This window comes from Antedon mediterranea, chromosome 6 (assembly GCF_964355755.1).
Source record: "Antedon mediterranea chromosome 6, ecAntMedi1.1, whole genome shotgun sequence".
In the NCBI taxonomy this organism is placed as follows: Eukaryota; Metazoa; Echinodermata; class Crinoidea; order Comatulida; family Antedonidae; genus Antedon; species Antedon mediterranea.
Window position 1 is genome coordinate 6,196,721 of NC_092675.1, and position 21,612 is coordinate 6,218,332.

A 21,612-nucleotide genomic window follows, 5' to 3' on the forward strand; every position below is an offset into this window, starting at 1 on the left:
TTCATCTCAGTTGAATCATTTTGTTATTAGCGATAGAGAATATGAGCGTGATTTGTATTTGGATCACTATATAATAATAGGCCTACTACGGTATTATCATGTTGTACACTCATCAGTCAAAGTATAAAAAACCCCACATGTTTCCTTGCTACATAGGCTACGGCTCAAGGACCATGGTATAGGCCTATGGTAACTACTATATAACGCCTAAATACATTCCTGTCATTTGATTGGTCGATTGTGGATCACATGGCGTGCAATAGTACGCACTGTGAAACGATCGTTTACTTAGTATTTTTGTTCGTGTCAAAAAAAAAATAGCATGCCACATATTTTGTACTTTCGCCGTGAATGTTATGATTGGTTTCGCGTTGGAAAAAACATAATTAGCCTAGATGAGTTCCAGTTGCATATTGCAATATGTTATTATTAACTTTTAATATGAAAATGATTCTTTGAAAAATATTTCAAATTGTTCTTAGTAAAGTTCCCTTCTTATCTCCGCCCCACCCATCCATGCCTTCTTATCTCGCCAGAACTCCCCCCACGCAATACTCCATACGTCATACCTTTTAAACAAGTTTAAGTCAGTGATGTCGATTGGTGAATGGAGTTTCTAAAGACTCTAATGGACCAATCAGAAGACTTATGCCATCCAGCCTGGACATCTGTCGCAAACATAGTAAACAATATCACCAATGAAACATCAGCGACGTGGACAAATTCATTTTCGGCTTGCGTAATTTTGTTTAAAATACACGAAACAGACATAGACTCAACTAAACGCAGCTAAGGGTGCAACCTAAAATATCAAAATATTACTATAGACTGTTATATCTGCGTGAAAATGTGTGGTGAGTATCGATATATTCTCATTTTAGTTAGGCCATTGTGTACAGCTAAGATAAGAAAACGACTCAGCAGTAAGAAATGAGTTTCAACAACCTTCCACTCAGCGATAATCTAGGCCTAGCCAGGCCCACAGCTAGAGGTGTTTTTTTATGGGGTTTTTTAGTTTAATGATTGTAAGAACAATTTATTATGCTTTTGATATGTGAAAAGAAATGTATAGACTAGTCGTGTAGTACTAGTAGTAATAAGAATTATGAAAAATAAATAATAAATATTAAAACTCATCATTAATTAATTTGTATTGTATTGTGCAGTTAGTATTATTAATAATAGAATCAATACAATACAAAAACAGTAGGCCTATACTATTAAAAACAGAACGGATTTCAAAACCAGAAATTTCTCAAAATCGGTTTTTGTTTTAATTCTCTCCCCGACATGTGCATTCTGAAGATCTTATGCCGGATGTCTTGTCTTTTTTTGTATTTTTTTTTAGTTATTTATTATTAATTTTAAATATTATTAATGTATATTAATTTTATATTATTATTAATTAATAATCTAATATCTTATTATAATAATTTTTGTAGATGATCTTGACTTTTTACGTCATGTAACGCAGCACTTATGTGGTAAACTTTAAAGCTCCTTTCTAGCAAATACCACAGGAACCCGTTTGTCAAACCAATTGTAAACTGTGATTTAAAAGATCAGTTAGTCCGGTCTGAAGTAGATCCTAGATTGTGGTCACTCACTAAAGTGGCACTTTTAATAACCTTGTATTTAAGTTTTTTGGTTTGATGTTACTTTGAATATTCCAAGTTTATAACACTTGACCCAAATCTCCTAAACTGTCATTTGTCGCATGTAGGTGTGAATAGTTTGTGTCATAGTTTCTTGTTCATTCTGGTTGATATATTTAAGTATAAATTACAGTACTACCACAGTCAGTACAAACTAGTTCTACTGTAGATACTTATTATTCAGACTTACAGTAGCTGTATTCAAAACCAACCATGGGCTTAGGAGGTAGAATACTATGTTTTATTGTTTTTATTTAAAAGTAATTAAAATATTTTGTAGCATTCTGTAATTTGTAGTAGTTTTTATTCTTATTGGAAAATCATTTTTATTTCAGGGATATTTGCTTATATTAACTACCTTGTTCCAAGAGATAGAAAGTTCATTTTGGACTGTCTGATTAAAGGTCTTCAACGTCTGGAATACAGAGGCTATGATTCCGCAGGTAAGATCTGACACGTCTGCTACTACTAATGCCTTAATTATTAGCTGCTTAATTATAGTTTAATTATATTTTGAAAGCAATGTGCATTTTGTTTTGTTTCAAATCAAATCGTCAGAATTATATACAATGTCAATAAATCAATATTATCCAGTGTAACATCTGGTAGCAATGTGTAGATTAGGATGATTTAATAAAAGGAAATATTCACAGAGTGAAATCTGGTGTATATTTGTAATGATGTAATTTAAGTTCATTATTGCATGGCAAATAGTGATTTTATACCATGGTGGTTCAACTTGCAATTTTAAAATGTTGATTCAACTATTACACATTTTTCATAATGAATTAGAGTACTGTACATCAAAGTTTTCAAAATCATAATTTATGAATCTACCCCTTAAGCTTGCTTCCCACTTGGACGTAAGCACGTTGCAAGTCATTTGTCCAATATCGATTCGATGCGTTGTGCCTACGTAAAGTAGTTGCGTAAAGTCATACATTTGTAGCCCTATGAGTGTTTGAGATTTGTTTTTTTTATTAAATCACATTTTTGTCACATTTCTATAGTTTTTTTTTTTTTTTTATTTATTTATTTATTTATTTTTTTTCATTTCATTTATTTCAATATCATTATCGCAGCCTTAGCTGAATTACAAAGATATTTACATTTTTTCAATATTAAAATTTGTATAAAAGTATAAAACCAATGATAAATATATATAAAAAAGGAGGCAATTTACACAAGAAATACAATACAGGAACATTCAAAAAGTTTAGCTTAAAATATTAAAAAAACACCTAAAAGCATCAATAAGAATCGCAAAGCTGTACTGGGTGATATACTGATTATTCATTTAGAAGCGAGATAATGGTATTGCACTTTTTCTATATCTTTCAACTCTGCATTTGGGTTGTTGATACTTTACACGTCTTAGTTTCAAATGTTTAGTTTAGATACAGTTAAATTTAGAATAGATAGATACTGAATAAGATTTTTAGGATTAACATAAATACTTTACTTTGAATATCAACAATGGAATACAGACACTTTAAAGTCTTTGCAATAACTCAGTATCACTATAGCAACATATATACAAATATGTAAAAATATTCTCTGATACTTTGTTTAATTGATGTAAAGAAATTTTAATGAAATATAATTTTAAAAGGAAATCCTCTTATTTAATACAATAAGATAATTATAATAGGCACGGAAAGTACAGACAGTACCATTATTAGCATTAATTAAGGATTATGTAGATCTGTTTTCAAAAGAGGCCTACACTACATACCCGATTTCTATGCCCTGTATTTAATCTACAGTATTATCTTGTCATTTTTTTAAAGTTCTTGTAATTTTTTCTAGGCATTGCATTTGATGGTGGAAATGAGAGTCCTGATGTTATCAAAAAGCCTGAAACCAAGATTGTGAAGAAGAAGGGCAAAGTAAGAGCCCTTGAAGAAGAGCTAAGATGTAAGTTACTGCTTGATACAATTTGCCTGAAATACCATATAATATTAAAATTAAAAAAGAATTTGCTCCTTTTACTGTATGTATGTGTCATTCGGTTTAGATTGTGGTTTTAAATCTTTAAAAAATGGTTTAAGCAATTTCACATTTAATGCACTGTATACCAATATTATCATTATAAAAAAAAAACATATTTTTTAATAGTTATGAGATATTTTGTCAAAATAACTAAACCATGCTTGAGAATATAGACTGTTTTGGGTGGAACCAATTGTTTGTTTAATCATGTAGAACCAGTTGAGGAATTCTTTAGTAATACAGAATTGACATAAACACAGACAGTATCCACCCAATATTCACCGATGCATTCAACTATATCCACCATGATTTTAGCCAATTATAAACATACTCTGAAAACCTATGAACAAAAAAAAATTCAATTAATCTTGATTAAAACTGGTTTATTTTTTGCAATTTTACATATTATTATTTCAACGTTATTTCTTCAAACTTTATGTGACAAAAAATATGATGTGCCCATATAATGTACATGATGATGTCATCTAGTACTACCGTATTTGGGCATATGACTACCATATTTAGGCACATCACACTTGTTTTTTTCAAACTAGTTTGATAGTGTAGACAGAGCATTAGGGTTGTACTACTGTAATAGTATGTGTTTGCTATACAGTGTAGTATGACGTACAGTAGAATCTTATCTGTAACTGTGTAGCCATACTCGTAGATAAAGATCTTAAATACATGAACATTTCTTTCATTCATACAGTAAATATTGTTGCGGTAACTTACCATTCAAAGGTTAAACAATCATAAGTTTATTTGTTTTTCTAAGTAAACTAAAACTACAAAATAAATATAAAATACAAACAATACAAAATGAATAAATTGACATAGCCCTTTTAAAATGTAATAAGAACACCCCTCCATAAAGCTCTGTCTACACTATCAAACTACAAAAAAAGTGTGATGTGCCCATATATGGTAGCGATATGCCCAAATATAGTAGTGATACATGACATCATCATGTCCATATATGGGCACATCACATTTTTTTGTCACATAAAGTTTTTACAGTGCTATCATTCATCTATGCTGAACAATCACGTAGGCCACCCCACTCATACCATACACAGTTTCCTGAAAATCATGGAGGATTTCTAATATTTTTATTGACCTTCGGTTATCGATATTATGTCCCTTTTGGTTAACTAAAAGCGAAAAATGCATTAGGATGGAATGCATTTTCAATGATTTTAATATTTGGATGTTAAAAAACATTTTAATGGTGCTTTCTATAATTTTGCCATGCTTTTATAAAGTCTCATGATATTTCATTTGTCCAAATTTGGACCTGAATACATACATCATTTTTCTTTTTGAGACATTAAATAATGATAAAATATTTTCTTACTTAGGTGAGAAAGACATGAAGTTAGATATAGAGTATGACATACATTGCGGTATTGCTCATACCCGTTGGGCCACGCATGGCGCCCCCTGTGCTATCAATAGTCATCCCCAACGATCCGATGTAAATAATGGTAAGTATAGGTTATATGTGTTTTTTTCTATTTTTGTGAATTTTAAATCATTCCCCTTCCTGTTAGTTTAGATTTCACATCAAAATGTGAGTGAATATTAAAAAAAAATTCTATATTATCAAGAAATTCTATAAAATTCTAAAATATCTGTTGTGTTATATCTATGCATATTCCCAAGGTGCCTAGATTCAAAATTAGTCGAACTATACTAAAGCTTTGTCTACACTATCAGACTTTATGTGACAAAAAAATGTGCCCATACAGTATATAAACATGATGATGTCATATCACTACCATATTTGGGCATATCACTACCATATTTGGACAAATCACACTTTTTTTTGTCAAACTAATTTGATGGTGTAGCCGGAGCTTCAGATGTTTAAACATAATATGGAATTCAACACATGGAATCATGTCTGACAACAAACAAAAAAATTGGAGATGGGAATATACACAAGCACAGTATTTTATTTCCGACTGATAAATTATTAAATTTACTTCAGAATTTGTTGTTGTTCACAATGGGATTGTAACCAACTACAGGGACATCAAGAAAGTACTTGAAAGTAAAGATTACGTATTTGAGTCCGAGACAGACACAGAAGTGATTGCAAAACTGTGCAAGTACGTCTACGACCACCGTGAGAATGAGGACATGTCGTTCAGAGAGCTTGTTGAGGTTGTCATAGCTCAGCTGGTAAGATGAATACGATAATCACAATTTATCCTTTATAATACCAAGGCAGTCTAACAACAGGATCTTGAGCTCCAGAGATCAAAGGGTTTCTCTGTGACTGTGACACGCCCTTTAATAGACACAGCGCGTAATATTAAGAAATCATTTATACTGACCCATTTAAGGATCCAAATGGAAATAAGCTAATAAGCTTTTTGGGCTATCCTGGAAAATCTTTTATAAATGTATTTATTTGTAATGTCAGTAATATATGTTATCAATTTTGTATGTATTTTTTATGATGATTTTCCTAATGAATTCAAATCAAAAATTCAAATCATACCCCAAATAACTCGTCTCAATAAGATGTTAAACTTTTGTTTTCTTTTATAAAATTAGGAGGGTGCTTTTGCTTTATGTTTTAAAAGTATTCATTATCCCAGCCAGTGTGTTGGCACTCGAAGAGGAAGCCCTTTATTGATTGGTGTCAAGACAAAAGGAAATCTATCCAGCAACTTTGTACCGATTCTGTACCGTGACAACAGAGGTGAGTCACATGGACACTTGTTATCTATTTGCAAATGCACAGCCATATACATATATATATATATTATCTATCATGTTACAGAACATAATAGATTATTACAGTTTTGAGGGCTGTTAAACTCTCTTAGACGTTCATCAAATACATATCTTACCTGTCAAAAATCTTTTTTGAATCACACTTTCAAAAACACTATCCATACATAGTCAATTTAATAGCTGTCATGATCAGTTCCTCTCTTCAATGAAAAAGTTACCAACACCAGTTGAGTGGCTCTATGTCCAATAGACCTAAGTATATAATATAGGCTTCCTGTATTGTAACTTAAAAGCATTGATTGTTATCTATGCTAGGGAGGGAATTTCAAGATGATGTGGCCTATAATAGAGAAGGTAAGAATCTAAACACTTATGTTGCACTTTCTCTGCACTAACAATAACAAAACGTCTGATGTGTAAGGGGCACAAAATGTTCTTTGAATATGCTGTTGCTTTGGGCCTGTGTCTGTAGGGTAGCCAATGTTTAGGCTAAATATGTGTTGTAGAAGTAGCATGTTGCTGAGAAAAAAAAAATTGTTGTGTTACATCTATGCATAAAATCTGGTGCAAATTAGTGGGACTATACTAAAGCTCTGTCTACACTATCAGAAAAATCACCCTTTTGAAAAGTAGTAAATGCCAAGCTTAGAGGTGGTTGTGCTGTTTTTACTTTAGTTAACCCTATTTGCAGATTACTTGGGTGATGTACTGTAGTGTCCTGGCCTTTTTAAAAGACTAAATGGTTTTACTTATGTCTTTGTTAATCATTGTGGTGGAAAGCAAAAGGTCTGGGCCTTCAATAAATTACTTACATTAGTTTGATGTGACCCCCCCCCCCCCCCAAATTCAATCTATTTTATTGCCTTTATAATTGTTTGAACTTTAAAATGTGTCTAATTACTCAACCACCTAGTTTGTAGTATAAACTATAAGATAAGACACTATTGGCAAACATGCAATTTAATTTTTGGTAATGCTTAATGAAACAGAATGTCTTTTTATTTTATAAGGTCCTGAAATGAATTAAATTAAGAATTTTCATAGATTCAAGATTCAACCCCTCTCCCCCACCCTATTTTTTGGCAAATTGTAATGTAAAAGATAGGACACTAATTTCAGTTCGGAACATAAAATTTGCCAATTTTAGGGCCTTGGCCCGTCCTATTTTAAAATTCTAGATCCGTCACTGATTTTTATTTTTCAATTGTGAAACAAACATGATTGGTTTTTGACAATGTGTATAATTTTGATTTGTTTCTTGGAACAATAGTTTATTTAAAATATCTTTTAAATTAAGTAAATGTGTTACGTGCACGTGTCTGTAGCCATGATACTCATTCAGTGTTTCTCATTTATCACAGCTCGGCTATCATTCATTTCATTCATTTATTTTTGTATTTAGTCAAAATTAATTAGATCAGTTTTTTAGGTTTTAAAAATGCTCTCATGTAACTGTATGTGTTTGCATAACATCTTTTGATAATGTATTTTCGATCAAACTTAAGACTTACAAAAAATGTTTTAAAAGAACGCCACATTTGCTTTCTCATAAAATCAACAATTGATGTTATTGTTGTACTGCAGTGTAATAATGGTCGTATTAACCCATATCTGTGTTCTCTGTAAGCCGGTTACTAATTGCTTCCAACCGGTATTTAAAAAAACCCAAAGAAACACTTGTCTAGTAGTAGTGGGCTAGGCCTAGCCATTGAAACCATTACGCAATAGCAATCTGAGGCTATATTTTGTCAATTGGATTAATATATACAATTTGAAAATTAAGATTTAGATTTTTACAGTTTATTCAGTACCTTGCCTAATTGTCCGAAATTGATTTCTATATTGGGAGAAAACTGCATATATTTTTAATGTAGATAAATGTAATTGTTAGTTTTAAATTCTGTAATTATTGTACACATATTGCAAATTCTAATTAATCTTTGCTTATTCATCCACTAATTTTTACAGAATTTTATTTTATAGAAAAATAATATCTGCTTAAATTAAGTAAAATGTGTATTTTATACATATTTATAATAGATACTAATTAACTGAGACTTTAATTGTTATTTGTAACTTTAATCAAATTAAACCTAAATGTTAATTATCATCATTAATATGTCTAATTTAATAATTAAACCATTTGTCCCGTATTGACTTGATCATTTTTATTTCTTTAAATTTTTGCTAACAAGCTAAGGAAACCGGAAGCAGCATAGAAGAAAACAATAAAAGTAATTCAGGTTTGCCGTTGTATCTTACCGTTCATGCCTGCCATAATGGTATATTCCATCTACCATGTCTATAATGCCTGTCATAAAATGTTATAACCCATCTGCTATGTCAATTTCTAATTATAGTCTTTGCCATTTCTACTAGTCTTGTCAGAGGTGTTAACAGTACTATGTACTAATGGAATGAAGTGATTATCTGAATGCATTGCTGTTCGAAAGTTTTCAGTCTAATTTACTTATTTATTTTCTAATCAATATGTTTACAGTACAATCCCTTCCTTTATTATTAATTATTATTTTATTTAAAATTAGTTCTGAATATCACAGCATACATTTAGTTTTCAAAATACTATGAATTAAGCTATTCATTTGATTTATATACTTACTCCACATTCTGTACCAATTATCTTGTTTATCTCATATTAAATATTTATTCTAAAGTGGTTTTTTTTGTCTTCTAAAGTGTTGATAAAGCAATAGTAATGTAGTTAGCATTCAGTGATTTATAATTCTAAATTGACCTTACAGTTTACGAATAGTCACTTTGTTGTACTTGTTTTTTTGCAAGGGAATCCTGTTTCTCTGTTTGCTATCTTTAACTTTTCCTACATCAATCATCTTGAATACCTGAAACACTTAGTCCTCCTCTCCATTTAATAATTACTTTGTTGTACTTGTTTTTTTGCAAGGGAATCCTGTCTCTCTGTTTGCTATCTTTAACTTTTCCTACATCGATCATCTCGATACCTGAAACACTTAGTCCTCCTCTCCATTTAATAATTACTTTGATGTACTTGTTTTTTTTGCAAGGGAATCCTGTCTCTCTGTTTGCTATCTTTAACTTTTCCTACATCGATCATCTTGAATACCTGAAACACTTAGTCCTCCTCTCCATTTAATAATTACTTTGATGTACTTGTTTTTTTGCAAGGGAATCCTGTCTCTCTGTTTGCTATCTTTAACTCTTTCTACATCGATCATCTTGAACACTTAAACATATTTTTTTTTAGTCTTCCTCTTCAATTAATAAATACTTTGTGAATGCTCTATAGGAATAACCAAACTTTGATTGTTTTAATTTTTTTTGTCTGAACATCAACCATTTTTCGCATGTTTGATCTAGATCGATCATCTTGAACACTTAAAACAATTTTATTTAGTCGTCCTCTCCATTTATGAATTATTTTTGTTGTGAATGCTCTATAGGAATGACCAAACTTTGAATGTTTTTCTTTTTTTTTGTCTAAAGACGACATTTTTTTTTTTTTTTTTGTTCAAAGGAAAACTTACAACATTCATTGCATGTGCTCTTTTGCTCTTTATTATCCTAAATTGAATTTGGAAACGTTTTGGAAATTGTTTTTCTTAATATTGCCTTGATATAGAATAGTGAGTGCAAAGGAAACTAGTATTATTACTACTGTACTAACACCTTTTGAACCTTTTCCCTTTAGAGAGAGAATAAAAGTGACATTTATTGGGTAGCGAAGGTGTCCCAATCGGGGTTCTGCTACATAAACCAGATTTAGATATTAATGCATACGGAAGAGTAGGAAAGAATTTGGACTGTACAGTAGGGTTTCTAATTTCTAGGGTGTCTTTGAGAATGTTGGTATACTCATGGAGGTATTTATACCTCCATGGTATACTGTACTGTAAATACAAAACTCAATTCATAGACACTATTTAGTTTATTTTATTTTTTAAAGATGATAACCCATGCAGATTCTTCATTAAAAAGAATTTATATTAAGAATTTAGTAATACATTTTTTAGTAGTACAATAACTCCTATCTTCTTTCAGTTGTACTAACTAAGAAATGCTTGACAAGTTTGGTAATTACACAGCTAGTAAATACAATTGCAAAACTTGCAATGGAACCTTGATTGACTTGACCATCAATTCAACAATATTTTCCTTCAGAATGTTTGGTAGTAGATTTAAATTCATTATCATTATTCCTTCTTAGCTCATGCATCTAACACTTTTTAACCCATTTCATTATGTATAACCTATCTAAGTATTCTAACATATCATATGTTACAATGAATATACCTAGATAACAACTAAGGAAGCTGGAAGGGTGTCTGTCAAAATATTATGTCAAATATTAATGAAAATATGCCGTCAGTAACGGAAACAATTTTGTTCTTCAGGTACTGACTCAGCCTTCAAAAGAAGTTTCAGCACAACCGACTTTGAGGTTAGTGGCGACATCAAAGCAGCTGAGTACTTCTTTGCGAGTGATGCTAGCGCCATCATTGAGCATACCAATCGTGTCATCTATCTTGAAGATGATGACGTCGCTGCTGTCATGGATGGATGTAAGTTGTCTTCTTTCTCGGTGTTGATGTGTAAGCTTTATTAAATTCAAAAGAACATGTATGTTTAAAGTATTGTTATGGTATGAATTCAAAACCGGCATTTAGATCAGTCAACTATAGTAAAATATCTATTTTAGTTTTTGTACAGCGCATTGAGAGCTTGCTTATATGTGCTATAAGAATGAACTATTATTATTAAGGGGAAATCTTCAAGTAAGTATCCACTTAATAAGGATGTTGAATAGGAATTGGCTGTACATTTAAAACATATATTTCCCCCCTTTACAGCAAATTGTTATTTTAATAGGGGTTGGGATGTAGCGTTCAAATATATACAGTGTGGAAGTCCTTCTTTGTACACACTTATTAAAAGGACACCCCTTTTAAGGAGGCACTGTCTTTTGGAAGAAAAATGGGACAATATAATACAAGTAGGAGACACCATTTTTAGGGGCTCAAACGTATCCCCTTAACAGTTTCTACTGCATTGCCCTTTGATTGGTTCATGGGAAAGTATCCACTAAATAGGGTGTATGTACCATGGAACTATAATATAATAGTTACTATATTTTATAGTTCTATGAGTGTACTAAAGGAAAGGTTTCACTGTAATCTGTCTTAGTACACTCTCTTTAATCTATTGATTCTAAGTTACATAAACCTATTTGAAAGAGGATTAAAAACAAATGTACAAAACCATTGAAAGAAGAACAATGAACCATAGTAACCATTGTAGTGACTAACTGCCTTTGAAACAATAGCACAATGATAGATATTTTAAACGCATCCTTCTTTTCAACAAGTGTGTATATTTGTGTTATGGCTTCTTTTTAAGGTCTTTCTATCCATCGAATGAAAAAAGAGGAAGGAGAGTCCATGTCAAGAGAGGTTCAAACACTCAAAATGGAGATTCAACAAATTATGAAAGGTAGACATTTTATATTAAAATGTAAATAAAAATTGTCAGGATCCTAATCACCCTCTAAATAAATTCTTTAAGCTTAATCGAACCGGTAGACTGATCACTCAATCGAAACACTAAACGTTGCCGACAATCATTTCTTTATAATTAAATTCATGTATTTAGTAGCAAGTTCGTAAGATCTCTTTAGATTCATTGGTTAAACTCTTCTTTTTGTATTCATTGTATGTTGTTAATCTAGTTAAATTATTCATAAATCAAAATCTAAAACAACAAACCAAATTTCATTTGTACCTCATTGTTAAATTGAAAATAAATAATATCGTATCATAATATATATCTCGGTATCTTTATTTCGACGATAAAATTTTTTTTACAATAAAATTACAATTTTAAAATTGCATCAAAAGTTAAATTTTAAATTACCTATTCAGATCACCATGACCACCATCACCATGATGAATAAACTTAATTTGCATAATGAATAATTATCATATTTTCAGGTAATTACCAGTATTTTATGCAGAAAGAGATCTTTGAGCAACCTGAGAGTGTCATCAACACCATGAGAGGTCGGGTCAACTTTAAGGACAAAGAAGGTAAAGAACTTTAAATCCAGTTGTCTGCTTTAGGATTCTCCAATGTATTGTTTTATTATTTATTTATTTCACCTTATTTATAGAAGATTTCATTATTTTAATGTCATAATAATAATACGTAGTACTCTTAACACAATTTTCTTACACACAAAATTGATCCATAAAATATTCTAAAATAACCAAAAAAAGGAGAAAAGCAGAGGAACCATTTACACCGCTCTAGCACTTTGAAGATCTCATATAAGAGCTCGCCGGAACATTATTCACAGGAGCTCGAGTGAAAAAGGCATCTGGCATATCCTACCAAAATAAGAAGAAAAAAGATGTGTTCTATCTTGAATATTTGTTACCTTTTTGTATTTTCTTGAAGTGAATACTTTGATATCATGTCCTCATATAGATGATAATAGTAATAATTATTTTTTTCCAGTAATACTTGGTGGATTGCAGGACCACCTTTCTGAAATTCACAGATGCCGACGTCTGCTTTTCATTGCTTGCGGAACAAGTTACCATTCTGCCATTGCTGTGAGTGAATTACCATTTATTGTTTAATAAGGCACAATGTTACAACTCATACAATTTAAATTTGAGGTGGTTTTTTTCCATAAACTCTTTAGTTTTATACTATGTTTATGATTTAAACACTGATTGTTCAAAGGTTTGAGCCTATGGAATACCAAAAGCTTTCTTGTCTATTTTGTGTACTCTTTGTCTTGTCATTCCAAGTGTATATTATTATTTTTATTGTAATTACTTTAAAAAGTAACATTCTTATGATTGGATATATCATGAAATACTAAGTATTCAGAATAAAATATGCCATACAAGAAGATTCAAGCACTGGCAAAACACCTGGGATAGTCCTCTAAATCCCAAGAAGTATCCTGACGGGTCCCCAATAATCTATTGTGCTCATAAGGACAATGTCTGTTTCTATCGAATAAACTACAAGCAGTAGTGATTAGAGTTCTGGGAGTCTTAAGCTCTGTCTACACTATCAAACTAGTTTGACAAAAAAAGTGAGATGTGCCCAGATATGGTAGTGATATGACATCATCATGTCCATATATGGGCAAGTCACATCAAATTTGATAGTGTGGACAAAGCTTTATACTAACTATACTAACCTTGCATATTATTACCTATATCTACAGACTCGCCAGTTACTTGAGGAGCTGACAGAGCTACCTGTTGTTGTAGAACTTGCTAGTGACTTCCTTGACAGAAGAACTCCAATATTTAGAGATGATATCTGCTTCTTCATCAGTCAATCAGGTATGTTTTATTTTGGGATTATAGTAGTGATCATTTTAATCTGGGATTATAGTAATCCCAGTTTTAATCTGGGATTATAGTAATCCCAGTTTTAATCCTTAAAGATGTATTGTCCCTTTGACTAATTCCAAAAAAATTTTAAAAAAAAATTTCGAAAAAAAGTGGGTCATTTTGAAGTATCATAATAGTTATTAACTTTCACCACAAATTAGTCCAAAAAAATTAATTTAGCTGAAATACTGATGTTTTTTTGTTCAAAAAATAACTTTGACTTCCAGTCAAACTTTTCGATCAAAACATATCTCATATTCATAATGCAACGCGCTTGTTTGGCTACTTTGTATGCATAATCATAAAACTTCCTCGCAATGTGTGAAAACACCTTCTCAACCGTGAAGAGTTGTAAACAATCCTAATTAGCATCAGGCATAATGCATACCCGTGGTTTGAAATCTTTGTTTACTTTCGCTCGCAACGATTTGTAATCAAATTAATTTACCTGTTAATTACGTAAACTTGTTGTTTTTGGCTCTAATTTTCGACTTAAAGTGAATAACTTTAATATTACTTTGATATGGCCAATTTAAATTTAGAATATTTTGATCTTCGTTTTTTTTGTTTCAAGGGACAATACATCAATATAAATGTAAAAGTAATATATTTTAAGAGAAAGAGATAGAGATTTTGGGTTTAGTACTCCATGTGTAACCATGGGAGACAATCTGCTACTTAATTTACATACACTGTACACAAGGACAACAGCTAAACATCCCATCTAAAGGGCCAAGCAATGACAGTAAAGCATCTTGCTGAAAGAAACACCTTTCAATATAAAATAGTTACATTTTATTATTATTTATTTTCATGTTAAATTAATTTTCTTCTTTCATATTGCTATTTATTGCATAATCTAACCGTTTCTTTTATCTATAGGCGAGACAGCAGATACATTGAATGCATTACGATACTGCAAGAAGCGAGGCGCCCTCACAGTCGGTATCACAAACACAGTCGGTAGCTCTATCTCACGTGAGACAACTTGCGGCGTTCACATTAACGCTGGACCAGAGATTGGTGTTGCCAGTACAAAAGTAAATGTGCAATACATTATTTATTTTATCTGTGTTAAAATTGATGAGGAAAAAAACAAAGGAAAACCATATAGAAATAGAAAAGATAATTCAAGTTTTATTCTCACTGTACCCCTGTGCTAAAGCTTGGTTCCCACTAGAACGTAACGCAAGGACGTAAACGCAACGCAAGCGTTTTAACCAATGACAAGCGAAGTTATAGACAGTTAGCAATCACAAGCGAATAAGCCATCGCTTGTGATTGGTCAATTCACTTGCGTTGCGTTACGTCCTTGCGTTGCGTCGCTAGTGGGAACCACGCTTCAGTGACTTGTCTGTCTCTGTTGTTTGTTGGGAATAGAATAGATACATTGCTATGCAAAATATATTATTAGTTAGAGCATAATATTTATACTTTACTCAGTGTTCTCTGCATGGCAAAAGAAACATAATTACAAATTTATAAGTACAGTAAGTATAAATAGCATATCATCACTTTTTAAATCCATCAAACAGCTTGAAAGGCTTTAGTAAACAAAGTTTTTGAGAACAGTGCATTATGTTATGGTTACACCTTTGTCATTGTAGGCCTACACCAGTCAGTTCATCTCTCTTGTCATGTTTGGTCTGGTTATGAACCAAGATAGGATCTCAACAAGAAGCCGTAGAAATGAGATTATTGAAGCCCTCGAAAATCTACCCAGTAAGTAATAATGAATGGGTTTTCCTTCATAAATTTACTTAAGTATAAAGAGCCAATGCACTTTGTACAAACTATTCTAAAGCTTTTGTAAGTTTTTGTCAACTGCCTGTGAAACAACAAACTTTTGTTTGTAGTTTAATTTTCCTGAAATTTTTTCTACTACTAAAATTGCATTATGAAATTGTAAAAAATATATATATTTTTGATAAAATAATTTTGCAGACCTAATCAAGGAGGTTCTTGAAATGGATGAGGACATTAAAAAGTTAGCAGAAGAATTGTATGAGCAGAAAAGTATTTTACTTATGGGACGTGGCTTCAATTATGCAACATGCCTAGAGGGCGCACTTGTAGGTCATTTCTGTATTATAATTTATATTCAAATTAAACAAGTAAACATTATATAAATGATTATAAATTAAGAAAGTAATTGTAATAATAAAGTTTTTAGTTGTCTAATTTTTTCTGAATCATTAAAAAAATTGACTGGTGTATGTTGTTATGTAAGACTAAGAGCACAAGACAATTTAACACTAAACACTATATTCTGACTGAAATATTCTTTTAAAAGTCACCAACATACATATGACATACGACATACTTTATTGTCTCCGTAAGAAGAAATTACAGGAGCTTGCAAATCAACAACAAAGTTATACATGTATAAATACAAATAAAAGATCAGACCACCCCACAAGTTACCTTTTATGATCTTCATTAAAGAAAACCATACCCTTAACTACAAAAGAATCACGGTATCTGTTGGTGGTAAAAGCAGGAACTCTCAAAAGTCCACTTCTGGGCATATAATTCCTGACAATCACATCATAGAGAGGATGGGTCTCATCAGTCATTATATGACAAAACAAATTTGTAACCCTGACTCTAACAAGAGAGTCAACTGAAGGCAAACAGACACCAGTGATTCCGCTAACTTTTCTAATAAGACGTTCTATTAATTCTTTATCTTTGTTAAAGGCAATTCCTCCCCATCACGTTAAGCAATAACTCCAAACCCCACAAATAACTGACGTATAAAAGATGGTGGTTATTTTGTTACAAACGCTACTAACACATAAATCTTAACTTGTATTTTATTAGAAAATTAAAGAGTTGACGTACCTACATTCTGAAGGAATTCTTGCAGGAGAGTTGAAGCATGGACCATTAGCACTTGTAGACAAGGCTATGCCTGTTATCATGATTATTATGAAGGATTCCATGTATACGGTAACTACATATTGATTGTTATCAATAAATAAATCAATGGTGGCGTCAACTAGAAAGCATATGAACGCCATTAACAAAACAAGCAAAATGAAACAAACAAATATATCTTTCTGTATATATTGTTTTGTAGAAATAGTTCTGCTGTGTTATTTTTAAATTTTCAATTACAATAAATATTGACCAATAGGATAGTTGGTGTTTAACATGCTTGTCTTCCAATCCCAGGGTTCATGGTTCAATTCTGACCTAGTGCCAGGGTTCAATTCTGACCTAGTGCCAGGGTTCAATCCTGACCTAGTGCCAGGGTTCAATCCTGACCTAGTGCCAGGGTTCAATCCTGACCTAGTGACATGGTTCAATCCTGACCTAGTGACACAGTTCAATCCTGACCTAGTGCCAGGGTTCAATCCTGACCTAGTGCCAGGGTTCAATGCTGACCAAGTGCCAGGGTTCAATCCTGACCTAGTGCCACGGTTCAATCCTGACCTAGTTCCAGGGTTCAATCCTGACCTAGTGCCAGGGTTCAATCCTGACCTAGTGCCAGGATTCAATCCTGACCTAGTGCCACGGTTCAATCCTGACCTAGTGCCCGGGTTCAATCTTGACCTAGTGCCCGGGTTCAATCTTGACCTAGTGCCAGGGTTCAATCCTGACCTAGTGTCAGGGTTGTAACTAAAGACTATTCACTCCCTAAGCCTCGAATAAGACTTAGCTTATAAGCAGAATAAAGTTTATCCATCTTGTAATTGGCGAGTTGGGTGTGTTAGGATAAAAAGAGAAAAGAAATTATACTGTATGCTTGCTATCTTGAAGAAAATGTCCAACAATTCTGTCAACACCCTTTACCCTATTGAGTTGAAGCCAGAAGATCAAACTCAATATGTTTTTTTTTATTCTTTAGAAATGTCAAAATGCACTCCATGAAGTGACTGCCAGAGGAGTAAGTATTTGTTTTATAATTTATATAAAGAGGCTTAGTTTATTTAAAATTATTTTTGTATATAAGCCACACAATAATAATAATGACGAAAAAGCTATTCTTCCAAGATGACAAATGCTTGAAGCGTGGTAGAAATACGAACACGTTATTCAAACAAGTTCTAGATAATGTTGGAATGGTCAGACAAGCCTTCATTAACAACTCGAAGGCCTGCTTATTTTGAATCAGCATTTATTTATCATATGCCATCTAGAACACTCTGTCAGAACACCTTTTGTCTTAAGTAAATATATCTCTTTTTAATTGTAAATAAGATTGAAAATAATTGTTTTGCTTTTGTTTCTTGATTCGCAGTGTGCACCGATTTTGATCTGCCAAAAGGGTGATAAGGAATCACAAAGCAAGGCCTCACGTGTGATTGAATTACCTGGCACCGTTGACTGTCTTCAGGGCATTCTTTGTGTCATTCCTCTTCAACTTCTTGCATTCCACACAGCTGTACTTAGAGGATATGATGTAAGCAATTTGTTTTGATTCATACAAACTTTTCAGTGTTTGCTCTGTAGAATTAAGGGTAACATGCATCCCAACTTTTTTGCTGCTTTAATTGTGGGTAAGGCTTACAACCAGGATTTCTTGCAGCATGGGCACCTTACTCCCTAAATAACCTTTTCTAAAGCTCTGTCTCCACTATCAAATGTGGCAAAAAATTGGAGTTGTGATAATGAAAATGATGATGTCATATCATTATTAAATTTGGGAATACCCCTACCATATTTGGGCACATCACACTTTTTTAGTCAAACTAGTTAGTGTAAACAAAGCTTAAGATTTAGTGAAAAATTGATGACAATACTCTACCCTTGGTATTAGTAGTACACATATGACACATATAGATACCTTGCAATTTTCCTCTCAGATGTCATGTCACTACCATATTTGGGCACATCATACTAGTTTGATAATGTAGACAGAGCTTTAGATAATAATAATAATAGGGAGATTTCATCTAGGATGTTAACAAAAATGTCTGCTCGGCTAGCATGGAATATCCTACTAAAATTTGTATGGTGCTTGGTCGGCCTGCACTGCAAGAACAGTCCAGTCTGTTTTTACATCTGCATCAGTATAAAATATTGAAATCTGTCCACAATTGCTAGATATTAATTGATTAAGATATAAGATTTGCTAACATTTGTTTTGTTTTTCTTTCTGCCTAGGTTGACTGTCCAAGAAATTTGGCAAAATCTGTTACAGTAGAATAATTTAAAGCAGATGACAGAGATACAGTATCATTATAATGACATGGAATGTGCAGTATAAAACATGTGACGTACTTCCCAGTTTATACCAAATAAGGTCGTAAGTTAAAAAGACAGTGAGGAAATCTATTTATAGTTTGACAGATGCCATTTCTGGGTATTTTTGTCTATATTGACCAAGATTAAGATTTTTATTTTACTTTTTGCTTTTAAATATATTTGTTGATATTATTTTGGAACTTTGACTTACAGGTGTATGCTACACAAAATGAATATTATTATTAAATAATACGATATTGATAAAATTTAAATGTTTCTGCTTGATCCTAAGAATGTGAAATACCTTGAAAGATTTTGTACTTTTTGTGTTCAATTGATCAATAAAGTTAATTAGAATATTTAAACTTTTTACAGTCAAACTTGAAAAATCGGAATCTTTTTACATTTGAAAAACGGTTTATTGTGAAGGGTATCCGGTTTTAAGTTTACTATAGCATTATTGTGTAAAGCTCTACAATACAAACTTTATGTTACAAAAAAATGTGATGTGCCCATATATGTACATGATGATGTCATATTACTACCATATTTGGGTATATCATACTATTTTGATAGTGTAGACAGAGCTTTAGATAAAAAGTTAAAATTCTGCTCATATTAGTCATGTTTTAAATGACAATGCCTTATTTGTGCTCTCATGTAAGTTATCTTTATTTTGGGATCGAGGATAACATTTTGGAATTTTATCAGGACAATATTTTCTAATTTTTCCAGTTTTTTAGGTCACATTTTTTGATATGAAAGTACTTTATTTATTTAGCAATTTAATTATCAATTTGAATCAAATTGGTAAAAGTTCTTTTTTTGTACCACATTGGTACAAATTATTAAGACACACTTACTTGCATATTTTAATGCTTAATCAGAATATATTATTATTAAAATTATTATTATTATTATTGTTAATTAAATTGATTTACTTCTTTAAATTTCATATAATATTAGACACTGTTTGTGTATTATTAAAAAACTATATCATAGATTACATGCTACTGGCTAAGTATCAGTATTAGCAATAACTGCATTATGTAGGCCTATTGCTTTCCTGTATGGAAAAGGGTAGTGTCAGATGGGTGAGGCTGAGATTGGTCTTCCTCATTTAAAATCAACTCTCCCTTTGGGCTGACCTAACATGATATTCTGAATGTGTTTTGAATGTTAAAAAAGAAGTTGGGGCTTTTTGGACCTCAACAAAAATGTTTTGGGAGAGTTGATCATATAACTTTAAAGAAGATTTATTCGACAACAAAATTCATGAATATTTATTTTTTATAGATATTACTAAATAATTTGGTATGGGACAATTTTTATGGAAGAATAGGTAAAAAATAATTTATACCAGTGTTTAATTCCTGTTAAGAATTATCACCCTTAATATTGGCGGTTTATAATGCCTCAGCAATCAATTATGGGTACCGGATTATATCCAACTGTATTCATTTTAGAATACTAGGTATAATTGTACTGATAATAATGAACATTTAAATAGATATTATGATAAAATGAAACTGCTTCAGTAATGTTTAAAATTTAATATTTGCCGACTGTATATAATGTATTTGTGCACTTGTGGATAAGATAATAAAATAACTCTCATGGTATTGTACTATATATATTCTGCTGTCTGCTTGTTGATAATGTACATGTGTGTTACACAAAATCAATCTGTTTGGTCATGGGAAGATAAGTATATACTGTATTGATAAATATTGATAAAGAATCATTCATCATTTTACCTTTGACCTTGATCATTACTTTCTGTACATATTTCTTTATGTACAGTACAATAATATTTTATAATTATGATTACCAGTATTTTTTTCAAGAACAGGCTAAATCCTACATTCTGTATGATGCTGCCTACCCTCAACTGGGCATGTACAATGACCACCTTTTATTTCAAGATCTTTTTACTATTATTAAGGTCAGAAATTTAATAATAAGAACAAAAATAGTGCTAAAAAATTTAAATGGAAGACCACAGAAGAAGCTTATTGACTTCAGTGAGTGGCCGAGCAGTTAAGACAGTTGAACCGTAATCCGTAGCCATAACATTGTCAAAGGTTCAAGGCTCACTTGCTCCATGGTTCTGGTGGTAAAACAAGTCTTTTCAGATACTAGTTCAGACACAGCCACTGTCCCGTGGGCAGATGAGATAGTGTCTTAAAGTGGCTGCACTGAAATGACATGACGCATGTAGTTGAAGAGTGTAACATCCGAGTCCACAGCGCCATGAGCAATGATCTATTTGTTGGAAATTGACGCTATACAAGAACTTACATATTATTATTATTGTATCTGGACAATTTAATTAAAAAATATGGGAGTGTTATTATGGGAAATGAGGTAGTTCTTGTCGGCCATCCGTGTGCAAAATTTGGCCCCAGCAGTTAATCTTTCTTGAAATAGAGATTGACATGACTTTGCATATATGTTAATGTGATAGTGGGTAACAGGGTCTTGGTCTAGATAAGCCGACACATATATATGACCTCTTGACCTTAAGCCCGCCCATTTGATTAAAATCTGGTGATTAAAGATGAAAGTTAACTGAAAGTCTGCATCAAAATGTTGGGTGATTATATTATTTACTC

At 31.9% G+C, this 21,612-nt stretch overlaps 1 protein-coding gene across 4 annotated transcripts; it reads left to right on the forward strand.

Annotated features, from left to right (window-relative positions):
• The first annotated feature begins 681 nt into the window (after positions 1-681).
• On the forward strand, positions 682-20,284 carry LOC140050975 (glutamine--fructose-6-phosphate aminotransferase [isomerizing] 2-like). 4 transcript variants are annotated; one of them, XM_072096015.1, is made up of 20 exons: positions 682-854; positions 1,991-2,098; positions 3,465-3,572; positions 5,009-5,134; positions 5,641-5,834; positions 6,213-6,360; positions 6,711-6,749; positions 8,591-8,629; positions 10,787-10,954; positions 11,790-11,882; positions 12,380-12,475; positions 12,906-13,003; positions 13,633-13,753; positions 14,687-14,844; positions 15,412-15,526; positions 15,749-15,876; positions 16,628-16,756; positions 17,658-17,696; positions 18,051-18,212; positions 18,917-20,284. In XM_072096015.1, the coding sequence occupies exons 1-20, from the start codon at positions 848-850 to the stop codon at positions 18,959-18,961; spliced, it is 2,121 nt and encodes a 706-aa protein (XP_071952116.1). In that variant the 5' UTR covers positions 682-847; the 3' UTR covers positions 18,962-20,284. The 4 variants fall into 4 exon arrangements, with proteins under 4 accessions (XP_071952116.1, XP_071952118.1, XP_071952117.1 ...); XM_072096017.1 differs by lacking the exon at positions 8,591-8,629; XM_072096016.1 differs by lacking the exon at positions 6,711-6,749.
• Positions 20,285-21,612: the final 1,328 nt, after the last annotated feature.